The sequence below is a fragment of the Filicampus tigris genome, chromosome 16 (genome assembly GCF_054856515.1).
Source record: "Filicampus tigris isolate MCC_2025a chromosome 16, RoL_Ftig_1.0, whole genome shotgun sequence".
Lineage (NCBI taxonomy): Eukaryota > Metazoa > Chordata > Actinopteri > Syngnathiformes > Syngnathidae > Filicampus > Filicampus tigris.
In genome coordinates, this window is record NC_141232.1 from 9748708 (window position 1) to 9764319 (window position 15612).

Consider the following 15612-nt stretch of genomic DNA (forward strand, 5'->3'; position numbering starts at 1 on the left):
AAACATTCCACTAAAATCAATCAAGAACAGTTAAAAAAAACCTAGTCCATAGCAGAACTCACCAATAGGTATGTTTTTAGGTTTTGGCATAACAGTTACCCTATTTGCGCTTACATGACAATTAACTAGCTTTCAGCTAGCTTAATGCTAACACTAAATAACATCAGTGATGGGGTGCTGTAACGCTTTAAGCAATTCATTGAACAAAAATAATGCAGCGACACATACAGACAATGTATTGGGAATCAAAGTCTTATTCTTGATCCTCTGCAAAGAAGAACTAATATTAGTGCTGCACTGATGAGCTGAAGGGGATAAGACGTCTCAATACGCAGCGTTTCTGTCCGCCTGTCTTATACTGCCCACAGGTGGTTAAGATGAGCACACCAGGACACCGAGCCATTTAAATGATGCAGTGTAACAAAAAATGTTTTTTGAATTCTATTTATGTCATGAATGTATCTTTTTATAAAGCACAATATTATGCAGTGTGGGCGGCACGGTGGTCGACTAGTTAGCACGTCCGCCTCATAGTGCAGAGGTCGTGGGTTCGAATCGTGGGTTGTCTCTGTGTGCCTTGCAATTGGCTGGCAACCAGTTCGGGGTGTCCCCCGCCTACTGCCCGGAGACAGCTGGGAGAGGCTAGCACGTCCGTGACCCTTGTGAGGATAAGCGGATTGGATAATGGTTGGATGGATTATGCAGTGTGATTTTTCCTCATTAAAATACATATTTTTGTTGTTGTTTTTTGGGGGGAAGACTGGAACAGATTGCCGACATTTTCCATTCATTTCAGTGTGGAAATCTGATTTGAGATACAAGCGTTCTGAATTGTGAGCCTGGTCACTGAATGACATAAACCCGTATCTCAAGGCACCACTGTAATTCAATTTCCATGATTTTTATATGAAGACATCTCGTATATACTCACATATCAGGCGAGTGCACGGTGTTGACATGTCCTGCGTATAGAAGCTGGTCGTCCATTGGGATTAAAACCCGTAGTCCGTCCGCCAAAGAGTCTTTGTCCAGCACACACTGCACTGGAGCTGAACGCAAGACACATAACATACAGGACATGAACACACACGTGCGCAGGTTCTTATGAATAATGACGGTCCCGATGCGGAAACAAACGCTAACCAGGTGTTGAGGACCTCTCGGGCACACTGTTGCTGCGCGGCGGGATGAGCTCGTCTTCGCTGAAGCTGCTGTCCTGATTTGGCTCAAAGTCTTCATCGGCAGCCATGCTCTCCATCAGCCGGCTCACTGCTCCCCTGGACTGCTGTAAATGGCACGCAGGGCACTTATTTTTCGACTAACAGATTATATTCCTCGATTCAACATATTTTGTCTTGGTGAAATTGTTTTTTGGACTGTCCTTCAAGTTATTTACCCAGTTGGATACATACAGCGGCCGCTGGCATAATGTAATTAGAGTAAGAGCTGTATGGGGGGGGGGGGGAGCGAATTTTGATTGACACTTTTTGTTATCGTGGGTGTAGTTTGCAGCGATGCAGAACGGCACGGCATCATTCTGAGAGATGGTTCTCATATTTGCATTTCACATTTAGCAACATGAGAGGGTCAAAATATTAGATCCATATGTATGATGCATATCATACAACTGCAAACTACAACCATAATATGAAGATTATCTTATATTATCTGCTTTGCAAAGGTACATCTTGAATGTGATTATACCACGCTCATAATATTCTAAGTCAATGCCTCTCTACTGTATACTACTACAATTTGTGTACCGTATTGAAAACAATCACAGTTATTTCGCCTTAGGAAAGTCTGCTTAGATTAATGCTAACAAAATAGGCAAAATACCATCGACATGCAAATGGTTAGCATTGATAATTGCAGTTTTAGAAGAAATGGCTATTTGAACACAATCGGTAGAGTATCACAGGTAGGCAGATAATATAACAAAACTCACAGGCATACATTCTTTATCCTAAGTGAAAACAGACTAATATTACAGCGTCTGTAAGTGCAATTCTTTTTTTGTGTCACAATAAACTCCATACATGAGGCTAACTTTACGCCTGAGAGGCAAAAAACGTCAAACTCACACGTGACTGTGCATTCTACAAACAAAACAATGTGTTTGCGCTCATTTATGTCAAACTCCCACATTCTCGTTTTGACCTTGCCAGGATAATAAGCAATCAGTTTATGCTGCTAATGACTTCTCAGCTCATCAGTCATCACACTGACCTCCCGGGCCTTGCTCTTTGCTTTCGATTGGCTCTTCCGCGCCGGGCTGAGGCTTAGAGCCGTGGTTCCGTCTCTTATTGGACTACCCAGAGAGGACGGACTCACAGGCAGGGAGGAGGACTCCTTCGTCTTCTTTTTCTGTTTTACACATGTCAGAACATAAATGTTAGAATGACAACAAGGAATCACACACACATATGCGCCCAGGGTGGGGCCGAAGCCTGCAGTTGTCCTTTCTTGTCAGTAACATTGAAGACAGCGGGGGAGTGCTACAGTGAGTGAAGTGCTGGGAAACCCTGCTGGAACTGTGACACATATACTACACAAAAAAAAGTGTCTGGGAAAGGATTTTGAAGAGAAGCGGGTGGAATAATGGAACAGAAAAAAAGTCCCCCCCCCCAGTTGCTGAGTAACCACTAGATGAATAATTGACGTACTTTCACGGCATCTTTGCCCTCTCTGTTGGAAGGCGGCTGTTTGGGTCTGGAGACGGGCTTCGGGGTTTGCGGCGGGGCTGAGCCGGAGGAGGAGCTCTGACTGGATGACATTTGGTTGGCCGAGGCGGTGGCGTCGTGGAGGAAGATCCTCTCGCTGCGTCGCCGGTTCCAGGCTTCGTCCTCGCTGAAGCCCCCCAAGCCGGAAGCGGTCGCCAGGTCGAAGCTGAAGCGCCGCTGAGGCCGAGGCGAGGGTCGCCGCTGTTTGATAGACAGAGGCTTGCGTTTGACGGGCAGCGTTTCGTCACGCTTGCACGGGCTGCTCTGCTCAATGCGGCGGGTCGCCGGGGGCAACAGGGGGAGTTCCGGCGCAGAGCGTTTGCCATGCAGCAGAGAGGGGAACTTCCTCAAGCGCAAGTCAGAACCCGAGTCGGACCACTCGCACTCGGATGAACCTGATGGTGGGAGGACAGAGACTCATGAGTTTAAAGGTTCAAATGAAGGTTATGTTGGAAAAACGAAGGAAAAAAAACACATTACAAAAGTGTTTGTATTTCTGATCTTGTTACGCAGTTTAGTGAAATCTACCATCTGTATGATTAAAAGGAAATCAACCTAAAAGAAATTCTTTATAATGTTTCGTGCACACTCAGTGGTCTAAACCCGGGATTTTGATTACGATTGCATTTTTGATGCAGATAAGCAATATCATCTTTGAATTTTATAAAAGAGCTCTTGCATTGAATCTCATTAGATGCTGCATGCGATCCCAAATGTTGTGGTCGGTCGGTGTAAAGCCATGTAATTGTGTTGGATTCTCTGCAATCAATAATTACAAGAATAGGACTATTGATTACATCTAAACAAATGCATAATTTACGACCGAAACATTGCTTTCACCACAATGTGACAATTGGAAATGAATGAATATTTAACAATGCCACTAAACCACAATGCTGAAAAAAAAACACTCAAGCAGAGAAACCTGCTCAACCGCTAAAAGCACAGAGTAGATAAGTAGACAACTTTTTTTGGGGGGGGGTTGGATCAACAAAACGATATACATGAACCCAATCTGCAGCTTTGCTTTGGTGTGTCGTGTTTTTACCCAGAATGCTTGACCGGCTGTGATGTTTGCCATCAGGGAGAAGGCTCAGGGGGGCGGAACTGACAGGGAGAGCGCTCGCTGCAAACCTGGCCAACAGACCCAGGCCGCTCTCCTCGCAACCACCGTCTTCCGAATCAGAATCCTCGTTGTACTCATCTTCGTAGTCATCCTCCGAAGATTCTGTTTCGGAACAAACATTTAGCTCAGAGACGAACGGATGAGACTGATGTGGTAACAATCCTCACAGAGCGTTTAAAAAACAAAAAAAACCAAACGTCTGAATTTTGTGCCCTGCTTGAAATGACACAGCAGCCTGGATTGAATCAACGCACACACACACACACACATTCACACACATATGTTGGCGGAACCCAACAGTGCAAAGAGCGCGACACCATCCAAAAGCCTTTATGCTCTGTAATCAACATTCTGCTGCAGACGCTCTACCTCACAGTCTATACCATTACTGCACATCCACACTTAAAAAGGGAAAGCCCACGTGACCTCTGACCTATATATTACCATCCATCATTTAAAGCCCCTTTAAGGGAATATAAAAATACAGCAGTCCAACAGTGACAAGACATTGCAGCAAGCAAGCAAAATGCGCACATACAGACACACGCACACACAGATATTGAAGCGCACTGCTGGTTAGCGCTGTGTTGCTAGTAGTAAGCAGTTAGGTCCAACAGATGAGCAGGAGGAAAGTCTCCTCAGAGTGTTAACTCTGGGGTGGATGCACAGTACAGGAGAGGAGAGTCAGATATGAACAATATCCAGTACGCCAGCGGTATCAAACATTCTGCCGTTGTTTTGATTAACTGACATATTCTGTGGTTGTGGATCACACTGGTGCGCATCTCGTATGTATCACAATGAGGGCTGTTCCTGCTTTTTTCACTTTTGTCACTAATTGAGGCAACCACAATATTAGATCCGGCTCTTATATCTTATGTCCAGTGTTCTACACCACCACTACAACCACACTAATATTGCTAAATTATTCATCTACGTTTGACAGTGTCAATGGAAACTGAACATTGTCATATTTGTCAAGGTACGGTTTTGATACAGTTCTTGTATTGGCTATCATGTATCGGTCATAACTTTGTGGATGGTTGGTGCATTTGCCGTGATCAGAATTACCACTCGGGGTCAGCAAAATTGGCTGTGTAATAGCATGAAAACACGGATTTTCAAACTAATTTTACTAAATCTAGGAAGCAAAAGCGGTGCTAAGAGGTACTGTGAATCCACGTTGGGTTAACAATCGCAGGTAGACAACAGAGAGGACGAGGCAGGCACTGAGAGGACAGCCCTGTGAGGCCCCTTGCTTTCACTTTCGTACAAAGTTTGAGTAACCATGGCAACAGTCTTGATACCAGCCCAACATCGCAACATCGCTAGTCTTTGACATCCAAGTCAGCAGAGACACACAAAAAAAGCTAAGTATAAAAGGTGTAACCATGGCTCTCAAGAAAAAAGCTTGAATTTGTCAGGAAAAAATAAATAAAAATCAGATGAAAGTTGATACTCTGTGAATGGATTTTAACTTCAGCTTTACGGAAGGCCGTCTGAGCGTTCATTCATTACCCATGATACTCAGATAAAGGCCACGTACTAGTACACTCTTTGTCCTCACTAGTAAGACAATTCAGCGCACTAGTAGAACAACTATCTTGCTCGTAATGTTTTTTGACACTACTAGCGAGGCCTATTAGTATGCTATTAAACCTTACTAGTAAACTACTGCTATCATGTTGCCCTACTACAGAGGACAGCGCGCACTAGTACAGACCTTAAATTGGATATCAAGGATATGGAGTAAAAGCTCAAACGTCATTCCATACAGCACTGTCCGTGTTAGCGGTGTTGAAAATAAGAGGGGCATGTCCTACTTACAGAGCAGGTGACAGGGGTGTGGCCTCAGGCAGGGCAGGGCAGGGCAGGGCAGGGCGGGGCGGGGCAGCACGGCGGCGAGAGTGCAGCCTAGCCTTAGCGCAGCCACACCTTAGCGCAGTCTAGCTTAAGCAACGCGGAGGCCACAGCGTAGACTAGCCGAGGCGAGGAAGCGTTCAGGCTTAAGGCTGAGCAAGTCCTTGCCAAACTTCTGTAATGTCGTAGTAGCGGCGGCAGCAGCGGCAGCAGCACAAGCACGTGGAACAGGCAGAGAGACACTCAAAGCATCACGGGTAAGACAATTTGGGCAGGTGTGGGGGCGTGGCCGAAGTGGCCGACAAAGCAAAGGGGTTGACAGCAAAATTAAATGGTGAAAGTGTTATTTGGAGGGTTTAGTAGACAGACAAGGAGTTCTTTTGTCCAAATATCCCAAAGGTCAATTAGCGACATCTGGATCAAAATAACATTAGACTATAAAGCTCCCACAATGGATTTGAAAAAAGCTCAACTAATAAACTCTGTGCAACCTGAAACCGAGAAGTCTTTCCAAACTTTCCTGGGCCAAGCTGTGGGATATTGGACAAACAGAAGTCTCCGAGAGGACGTGAAGGTGCGGTTGGACAGAATGACACAGACAGACAAGACTGATGAAGCCGACACAAGGACCACAGCGTTTGGCTTTCCGTACTAATCAAGTCCAAACCTTTAATAAAGCTTTTATAGGTACCAAACTGCAATACAACTTTATGAAAACAAGTCTCACAATTCACACAATATTTCAATTCAATGTACAAATTCTACAAAATGTTTTTCAATCCAGGCAATAAAAACACCATAGAAATATGTAAACGCTTTAAAAAAAAAAAAAAAAAAAAAAAAGGAAAGGCAACTTTGCAGGGAAACCAGCAGCAAGATAGAGGTAGGGATGGTCAAGCTAAAGCACAGTCTGGAAAAAAAAAAAGCTGCAAACAAAGACAAGCTGTGACAAGACTCAACAGACGAGATATCGTCTGACTAAACGGCGCGAGGTTCTTAAGACGGGGTCAGTAACCTTGATCGAACGAGTCGTCGGAGGAGCTCAGGCCCGCTTCCTCAAGCAGCAGGGATAAGTGCTTGTGTTTCCTCTTTTTCTTCTTCTTCTTTTGCGACTTAGCACTGGACAGCAAGGTGGTTGGCGACGATGCGGCGTGTCTCTTCCGGGTCAGGTTGCCGTGGGGCCGTGTGCCTGAGAGAGAGGGCCAGCCCCCTCTTGCGGAATTGTGACCCTCAGAATCAGAGTCTGGTACAAGGACAGAGTGGTCGATAGTTTATCCAGCAAACAATGGCAAACGGGGAGGTGCTGTGCTAAAAGTCGGCCTTGAACAATTCATTGAATTCAAATTGATAATGGCAATGTCGTAGAATACAGTTTTCAAAGAAGAAGAACTTGACGGGCAAGCTTAAAGCGGAAGTCAACCCAAACATTTTTTTTTCCAAAGATGTGTTCGATGCAAGCCCACTAGTTGAAACAGGGCATTCTGATAAATATTGCTTTTGTGGAATAAGTGTTAATCCACTCGTTTTTAGCCATCTCTGGGGGCGGCCATTTTGTCTTCTGTTGACTGAAAATGACATCACAACTGCTCACTGAGGATGTGTGATGTCATTTTCAGTCGACATAAGTGACAAAATGGCAAAAAACGAATTCATTTTTCTGCTTAATTTATATTCCGCAAACGCAAATTTAATCAGAATGTCGTGTTTCAACTAGTTGACCTGCTGGGAACATATTCGTGAAAAAAATATGTTTGGGTTGATTTCCTATTTAATCTGTTCTATGACTTAGCCAGGAATGGGCAACTAGCGGCCGTGCCTTGATTAATGAATTTTTTTTTTTTTTTTTTTTAATTCCTTAAAAAGACGCTGATTCAATATACATTCTCCACGAAAAACAGGGAAACGCACGTATTTTGTCCATATTTAAAATAGCATTTTTGTCATACATCCGGTTAAGAGTAGCACCGATGAAAAATTGTGGCCCCCTCCATCATAAATTGCCCATTCCTGGATTAAGCTCATAACACAAACTCTGAAACATTATACGTACACACATTTGTTTTTCTAGCAGGTACTCACTGTTAGAGCAGCTGCTGAGCTCCGATCTCATCGGGGAGAAAAAAGCACTCTTCTTCTGACCTTTCACCTTTCGTACGGCCTCTGAAGCCTTTGCGGCCACCTTGTGTTTGCCTTTCGACGCCGAGTGGATGTTTCGCTCCCTGGGCTGGCTGTCGGCGGACTTGCCCCTTGGCCGCTCCCCTTTCGAGCCGGACGCTAGTTTGCGAGGTGCGCCCAGGGAGTCGAGCCGCGAGAGCGAAAGCGCTCTGTCCAGGTCGGAGGCTAGCTGCTCCTGCTCGCACACGTGGCCACGTTTCACCTTCAGCCCCTGACGGCGGCGCAGACGCATCATTAATCAGAGAGGAATGGGAGAGGCCTGTTGGGAATCTAAAAACAATACGCACTTGCAAGCGGGTTGCCTCGGGAACATGACTGCTGGATGCATCCTGGCCTTTCCAGCCCTTGCTCTTTTTCTTCTTTTTTACCTTCACCCCTAAACTCCCCATCTCCGGTTCCTCGTCTTCTCTGGACACCAGAAACCTTTTTCTGTGTCCTTCCCCGGTTTCGGAGTCCTCCGAATATTGCACTGACCTACCCACCCTGAGACACGAGGATATTTGTACTTTAGGACGTGCTTAAAACTCCAAAATGGGTCCCATCTGCCAGGTTGTGATTTATAGATTTGCGACTAAGTGGGACAAACTCACTTTGCGGGCCTGCTGTCCGTTTTGGGAGGCGTGGCCAAGTGTTTTCTCTTCCTGGGTCGACCTCTGCCCCGCCTAGTTAGAGTCCGCCTCTCGTCCTCCTGCTGCTGCCGTTCACTGACATGACAGGAAGAGTTTGAGGCGCGTGTATGTGCGAGCGTGAGTCAGAGAGCGTAGCGTGCGCTTACTGCTTGTCTCGGCGTCTCTGCAGCTTGCTCATCTCTCTCTGTTTTTCCTTGTACGTTTTCTGTAGCTCAGCCAAGCGAATGCGGTATTCCACCTCCACCGCGTCCAACACGTCCATGGACATTTTACTATAGAGCTGCAGGGGAAAAGAGAAAAATGTCGAGGCCTTTCTTTCCACATTTTCCTTTGTGGATGGCCATATTTATCTTCCTACCGGCTCCTCCTTCCTTTGCCTCCAGCTGTACTTTCTGTTGGGATCGAGTGTTCTGGGCAGATCAATGTGGGACTGTTTCTCTATGGCCTCCAGTAGAATCTGTTTGCTTGCCTCGAGAAGATAGTCAAAACCCTCTATTGCCAAATCTGAATGGGTATGCAGAGAAAAAAAATACACACACACAGGGTTAATGGTACATTTAGCAGTGTCTAAATACAACATTTTCATTTAGTAAACAAAACAAAAAAAACAAGACTAATGATTTACAGATTACTCACAAAAAGTTAGGAATATTTAGCTTTCAGGGTGAAAATTGAATAAAGGAAGCCAAATAAAAGGTGAGGTTATTTTGAATCAGCAGTGCCTTTGTGCAACTCTTTCAGTCTTTGTGTATCTCTGTTGCATGCTGCTAATGACACTCTGTAACCTGCTAATGACACTCTGTAACACTGTGCTCAGTCATCACTTCCCCCTACCAACATCCCGTTTTGAAGGATTGTTTCATTATGTCAAAATGTGGAACGCGCAATGACGAGGACTGTTATCAGACCAATTCAAATTGAAACAAGGAACATGTTGGTCAAACACCTGTTGTGAATTTCCCCGTCCTTGAAAAGAGCAAGCGGGGCAGAAATTATTGAAATGTTTAAAAGCTGGACATGTGCATTCAAAAGTTTAGTGAATGTCATTAAAGCGGAAGTCAACCCCCTAAAATCTCTTTACAATAATATGTTCTATGCACGTCCACTAGTCGAAACATGGCATTCTGATTTATATTGCATTTGTGGAATATGAATTAGGCGTTAAAATCCACCCGTTTTTGTCCATCTCACAAGGGCGGCTATTTTGTCACTTGCTGTCGCCTGAAAATGACATCACAGTTGCTCGGGGCTCGGGTAACAACCAATCACGGCTCAGCTTCAGAAAACAGGTGAGCCGTGATTGGTTGTTACCTGAGCAACTGTGATGTCATTTTCAGTCGACAGCAAGCGACCAAATGGCCGCCGCCTGAGATGATTAAAAACGAGTGGATATTGCTGAACTCGTAATCCGCAAACGCAATTGTAATCAGAATGCCGTGTTTAAACTAGTGGGGACGCATACAACATATCATTGAACGAGAAAATTTGGGGGTTGACTTACCTTTAAGTTCACTTGCACCTAATATCCTTCGCCTTTTGTGAGTAACGTTTATCATCTTCAATTTCTTTTGTTTTGTAAACGCCGCCTCACCCTGCTCCACGCTGATGTTCTCCATCTCCCGCTGGGCCATTTGGCTGAGCAGGGCCATGCCCTCCAGCGCCACCATCTCCAGCGGACCGGCGCTGCTGCGGTCGGCAGCGTTTTCAGTCGGCCGGCTAAGCGTCGATGCCGTCTGGCTGAGGGCGTACGGCTGAGACATCTCACTGGCTGTGAGCAGAGCAAGCATCCCCGCCATGGGATCGTCAGAGCCGACGGCCGGAGGGAGCGGTGACTCGGAGGAGGCGGAGATTTTGCTGACATTTTCCTTCTGACTTGGAGTGTGTTGCTTTGGAGTAGTTGGTTGATGGGATTCGCATACAGCACTTGCGCCTGCCTTAGCGGATTCCTGGCCGTCCGGATGTGCTGCGACGGACGACGGGTATTGCGTTCGCTCCGGGTCCTTGTAAACTATTGCTTCGGGTTCAGTTCCATCAAGTGGGGAAGAATATGAATCCTGACCCTGATATGATCGCACCTCTGTTTTGATTTGTGTTTCCTTCTCTTCCAGCCTGACATCATCCACTCTCTGGCTCTGCTGAGGTGGAGGACCGGCAACCTGTCGAGGTATCGGCTGAAGCGTCAACGGGCTCGCTTCGTCTTGTCTATTCTGTCGCGCTCCGACGGGACTGCAGCTTCGCAGGAGAGGAATAAGCGGTTCCGGCGTCGAATCGGACCGATGCTTTTCCGCGACAGGTTCCTGTTTCAGGAAGGACTCGTTCTTTGTTGTCAGTTTTTGTGGTTTGAGGTCAGCATCCAGCAGCCTTGAGTGGAGGTGGGCTGAAGGCAAGGAGGTACTCAAGTCCAACGAGTGGGAGTGGCGCCGTGGAACAGGGTCTGTGTTTGCTGTTGTGTGCGCTGGCGCATGATAAGTTGGGACAGGAGCGCCAAAAGGAGTAGTGATCGACTGGTAGGGATAATCAGGTGAGAGCTCTGTAGACGGATAAAAAATGTACATAAAGGTTTATGTAAGTTAAAAAAAAAAAAAAAAAGCCTCATCCACATCTTTTTTCTGAGGGGCATTCTTAAAGAGGAGGTCAAACCAAAAAATTACTTTACAATAAAATAGTAGTCGAAACACGGCATTCTGATTAATATTGCGTTTGTGGAATATGAGTTAAGAAGTATAAATCCACCTGTTTTTGTCCATCTCAGGGGGCGGCCATTTTGACACTTACTGTCAACCGAAAATGACATCAGAACTGCTCAGGGCTCGGGTAACAACCAATCACGGTTCAGCTTCAGGAAACAGGTGAGCCATGATTGGTAGTTACCTGAGCAACTGTGATGTCATTTTCAGTCGATAAGTGACAAAATGGCCGCCTCCTGAGATGAATAAAAACGGGTGGATTTTGCTCCTTAATTCATATTCCGCAAACACATTTGTGATCACAATGCTGTGTTTAGACTAGTAGGGGCGCATACAACATATTATTGTAAAGAAAACTCCATGAAATAACTCAACTGTAACCGATTAACTCACCTGAATAGACGCCTCGAAATGCAGGCTTATGTCCATCTGGCCGCTGTCCCATTTCCGCCTGTCCGTCATCGGCAGACTCGTGTTTGGGCAGCCGCGGTGAGGACGGCGGCGGTGAGGCCGAACACGGGGAGGGCGCGTGCGGCAGCGGCGCGGGCGGGTGAGACGACACCCTCTGCCTCCCTTCTTCTGACTTGAGGTTGGTCACTGGTGACGGCAGCAGTGGCAGCGGGGTGAGGGAGGACGTTGAGGGCGTCGGCGAGCGAGACTGCAGGGGAGGCTTGCGGGGCTGGAGGACGGGTGAGGGGGATGGGGAAGATGTCGACGATGGTCGGGGAGGTTTGGCTTCGACGTTCTGCTTGTGCGCTTTGTCTTCCGCGTCTGTCCGGTGCTCGCTGGCCTTAAAATGCTCCTGAAAAGCATATGATACGCTGCTTTTAAATGTGCCGATTTGACAACTTTCCAAATGTATTAGACGAGTCTCTTACAAAGGTTGCTTCATTTTTCTATTGACAGCCATACATACTAGCAATCGCACGTCCCTCTCTTTTACTCGATTACTCAGATCCAGCAGACAGATTTGCGCACATTTCAATCCGATCTTTTTTTTATTTATCTACTTACTACTCTGCTCACTCTGGGCCTAATTTACTAAATTGCCATATAGCAGGCGCTAATTTCTACATCTACTCTAGCTTTGCACGCGCTGTTGCACTAGCCTAGCAAATCAGGCCATTTTCGGAGCACAAATGCCACTTACAACAAGCTGCGCATTCCTCTGGAGCTCCAAAACCTGCGCCGTGTGCTGCTGGATCATGAGCAGCTCCTGTTGCCGGAGCATCTGCTGCTGGGAGAGGAGCTGCAGCTGGGCCGCGTGCTGCAGGGAGGTGCCCGTACCGTACACCCCCGGCCACACAGGGGTCCCGCGCTCCAATACGTCTCCTCCTGCACATCATGGAAGGGCAACAAGAGGAACATTTAATCATGTTTGTTTTTTGTTTTTTTTTACACAGAATCCTTTTGTGAAGTATTGTTGGCATCAAATGTCAACTCAAAGTGAACAGTATTATGGTTATATTTTCTCAGTGCTTTGTACTGTATAGTAACAATAATTAAAAAGAGGTTACATGAGGTCCAGGGTACCATATAAGCGTTGTCAGAAATCCTAAGACTCAAACGGAGACAAATGGAGAAATGCGTTCATACCGTAGTGTGGCAGGTGTTCTGTCGGGATGACTATAAGCTTTCCGGTCTGTGAGTCTCTGACAAACTGGTAGGGAGGTGGTATGGAGCCTGGTAGGGAAGGCGGGTAGCCTGGGGGAAGCGTCTGGTGAAGGGAGGAAGAGCTCAAGCCTGAGAAGGAATAGGAGGTTGGGCACATACCGGTGGGAAGTGGGGAAAGGGCAGAGAAGGGAAAGCAAAGAGAAAAACATTTTCTTAAAAGCTGAAAACTCATGTTTGTAGTACATGTTTTTTCCAGCCATTATTTTATCCTCTTTGAGGACGTAATGACTTATATCAGCGGGCTCACACTGATTTTAGCTCCATTTGAGAGGATTGTGTTTTTCTTCCTCTAGTGTCTAGACTGGGAAGGCCCTTGGGGAGCTCTGCACGCCTGCATGTGTTGTGTGTGTACAGTTAGCGTGCAAGTTTGAAGCGTTGACGCGGTTATTTCTGGACTGGGAATGAGGCATAGGTCTGGAACGTCCCGTAAAGTTCAGGAATGTCTGCGGCACTTGACCCCTGGAGGCGGCCGCTGGTGCACCAACCACTTGAGAGAAAGCCAACACTTTCCCTCTGTTACTACACCAATCGAAGGCTGTTACGCAGCCACGTGTAGAATTTCGCAAGCACGTCGTATGCAAGTGTTAAACGGGGTTGAACTGTCTTTAGCACCGGGTTGAATAACTCCCATGTCAAAGAGGGCAGCATAGATGTTAGCTGAAAAAGGAAACGGTGGCCCATTTAACACGTAAATTTTGAAAGGTCCACTGTTGCACCTGCTCACATCTGCCAGTCGGGCCTAGTTTACATAAAAAAATAGAAAGTCAGGCTGCTTTATTGTTTTGTTTTTTTACATGAATCAGCGAATAAAATAATATAGAAGGATCGCTTTTGTTTGCTGTATTTTTTTTTTTACCAAGTGTAAAATGATGAGACAAATATGATTAACCAACATAAAAAATTATTTATCTGTCCACATACTGTACGGTGAGCTGGAGAGCCAAACTGGAGGAGCTCCAGGGCGAGGCAGCCAGGGGTGAGGGGTCAGAGTTGACGGGTCGGGATGCCATCGCCCCGCCCCTCCAGTCACCATAAGGTTGGGGGTCATGAGGCTGGTTGTCATCATACTGGGCGTCAAGCTGCTTGAAAGCAGGGGAGGGTGCAAGTGGGTGAAGTCGGGCAGCTCTTTGGGGTCTCTGCAAGGAAAACGTGAAGCAAACTGCATAAACAACACAAAGTAAACGTTCTACATAGCTGCAAACGTGATTTGGAAGAATACATGTCCAGACTGTCAGCCTGCTTCAATTGTGGTTGGATTTAAGACAGGCCGTCCCTGTTGGATGTCCGCCTCACCTGAGCATTTTGTCACCACGTTCCAACCGGCCCGCGAGCATTCGGTCTTCATGATGACGCGCACGCTCCTCACCTCGTTCTTCATCTATGTTGACAACAGAGAAGTCAAGTCATATTACGCCAAGTAAAAGGTGTGAGGACATGATGAACAGGGTTGAGAATATTTGGTTGGCCAATACTGGATTGTATTATATGATAGACTGCTGAATATCACAAGATGGCTTCATTCTATAACACGGCATCAAAGCCGTGCGCACGAGAGGTTGATTAACAGCAGGTCAGTTTGTTGACCTCAATCTGACCGACCGTTCAAAACGCATCGTCACACTGTTGACCTGACAGGATGCACCGTGTTAGATGTCCTGCTGCTCTGCTCTAGTGACCCATTTGTCACAGATCCTGCACAGCAGTCAAGCCTCAAATCAAACTGGACGCAGTTTGAAGTCTCCCTTTGGTACATTTACACCATCTACTGTACATGGGGCTGTGCAATTAATCGAAATTCAATTACAATTATTACACTCCAGGATTACAAAATTGGCATAATCATAAAACACAAGGAAATCATACATTTGCTCCTTTTTTATTTTATAAATAATTTGATCTTACATAGTGTTTAAGAAAAAATTGTCTTGATATTTTTTTTTACATTTAAACATTTGCTTGTGTGGTACCAGAAAAAAAAACAAAAACAAAAAAATCAATGATAGTTTGAATAATCGTGATTTCAATTATTACCAAAATAATCGTGATTAATATTTTTTAGCCCTAACTGTACATTATGTCAGGCATACCATTTAATCTCGTAAGTAATCAATCTGCAGTCAGGCTATATTGCTAAAGACTTCAGAGCCTCGACCTTAACATCATTAACCACATTTGAGATTGTAAGCCAGGTGCTCTCTCACTAGACCAGGGGTCACCAAGTCCGCTCCTCAAGGGCACCAATCCTGCATGTTTTCCATCTCTCCCTACTGCAACACACCTGTTTCAAATGATCTGTATCGCCATGAGGCTCAGGATCAAAGCTTGCTGATGAGCTGATCATTTCAATCAGGTGCGTTGTAGCGGGGAGAGATGGAAAACATGCACGATAGGTGCCCTTGAGGACCGGACTTGGTGACCCCTGCGCTAGACCAATGAGTCAAACCAATTTAATTGTCAACAAAAGACTGAAATAATCACCTGAAACAATCTCTTTCAAACTAACTGCAGCCATTTAACTTCACAATTGAACGTTTTGAAATATTGCAACAGTATGCACATCTATTATAGGCAGCGCCACTTCGGATCCAAAGTAGCCTTTCTGGTCTGTCAACCTTCGCGGCTAATTAGCAGAGTGTCTCACTAGATTAGGCTGTCTGGATGCACAGTGAACTTTAAACTTCAGTTGGTAGAGCTACTCCAATTCCGTGGGCAATGTCCTCACTCTATCAAGGAACGAA

At 45.9% G+C, this 15612-nt stretch overlaps 1 protein-coding gene across 2 annotated transcripts in view; it reads right to left on the bottom strand.

The window, feature by feature from the left end:
• Positions 1 to 15612, bottom strand: part of tnrc18 (trinucleotide repeat containing 18) — a 52073-nt gene that overhangs the window by 13512 nt on the left and 22949 nt on the right. For both annotated transcript variants that reach the window (XM_086055075.1, XM_086055076.1), the window contains exons 6-22: positions 14168 to 14252; positions 13796 to 14010; positions 12797 to 12943; positions 12351 to 12535; positions 11594 to 12002; positions 10105 to 11043; positions 8872 to 9017; positions 8660 to 8793; positions 8475 to 8588; positions 8172 to 8367; positions 7789 to 8095; positions 6725 to 6952; positions 3772 to 3951; positions 2667 to 3118; positions 2230 to 2367; positions 1144 to 1285; positions 932 to 1049 (exon numbers count right to left, since the gene is read on the bottom strand). In XM_086055075.1, the coding sequence (XP_085911201.1) occupies positions 932 to 1049; positions 1144 to 1285; positions 2230 to 2367; positions 2667 to 3118; positions 3772 to 3951; positions 6725 to 6952; positions 7789 to 8095; positions 8172 to 8367; positions 8475 to 8588; positions 8660 to 8793; positions 8872 to 9017; positions 10105 to 11043; positions 11594 to 12002; positions 12351 to 12535; positions 12797 to 12943; positions 13796 to 14010; positions 14168 to 14252 (4135 nt within the window). The remainder of the gene's footprint in view (positions 1 to 931; positions 1050 to 1143; positions 1286 to 2229; positions 2368 to 2666; positions 3119 to 3771; positions 3952 to 6724; positions 6953 to 7788; positions 8096 to 8171; positions 8368 to 8474; positions 8589 to 8659; positions 8794 to 8871; positions 9018 to 10104; positions 11044 to 11593; positions 12003 to 12350; positions 12536 to 12796; positions 12944 to 13795; positions 14011 to 14167; positions 14253 to 15612) is intronic.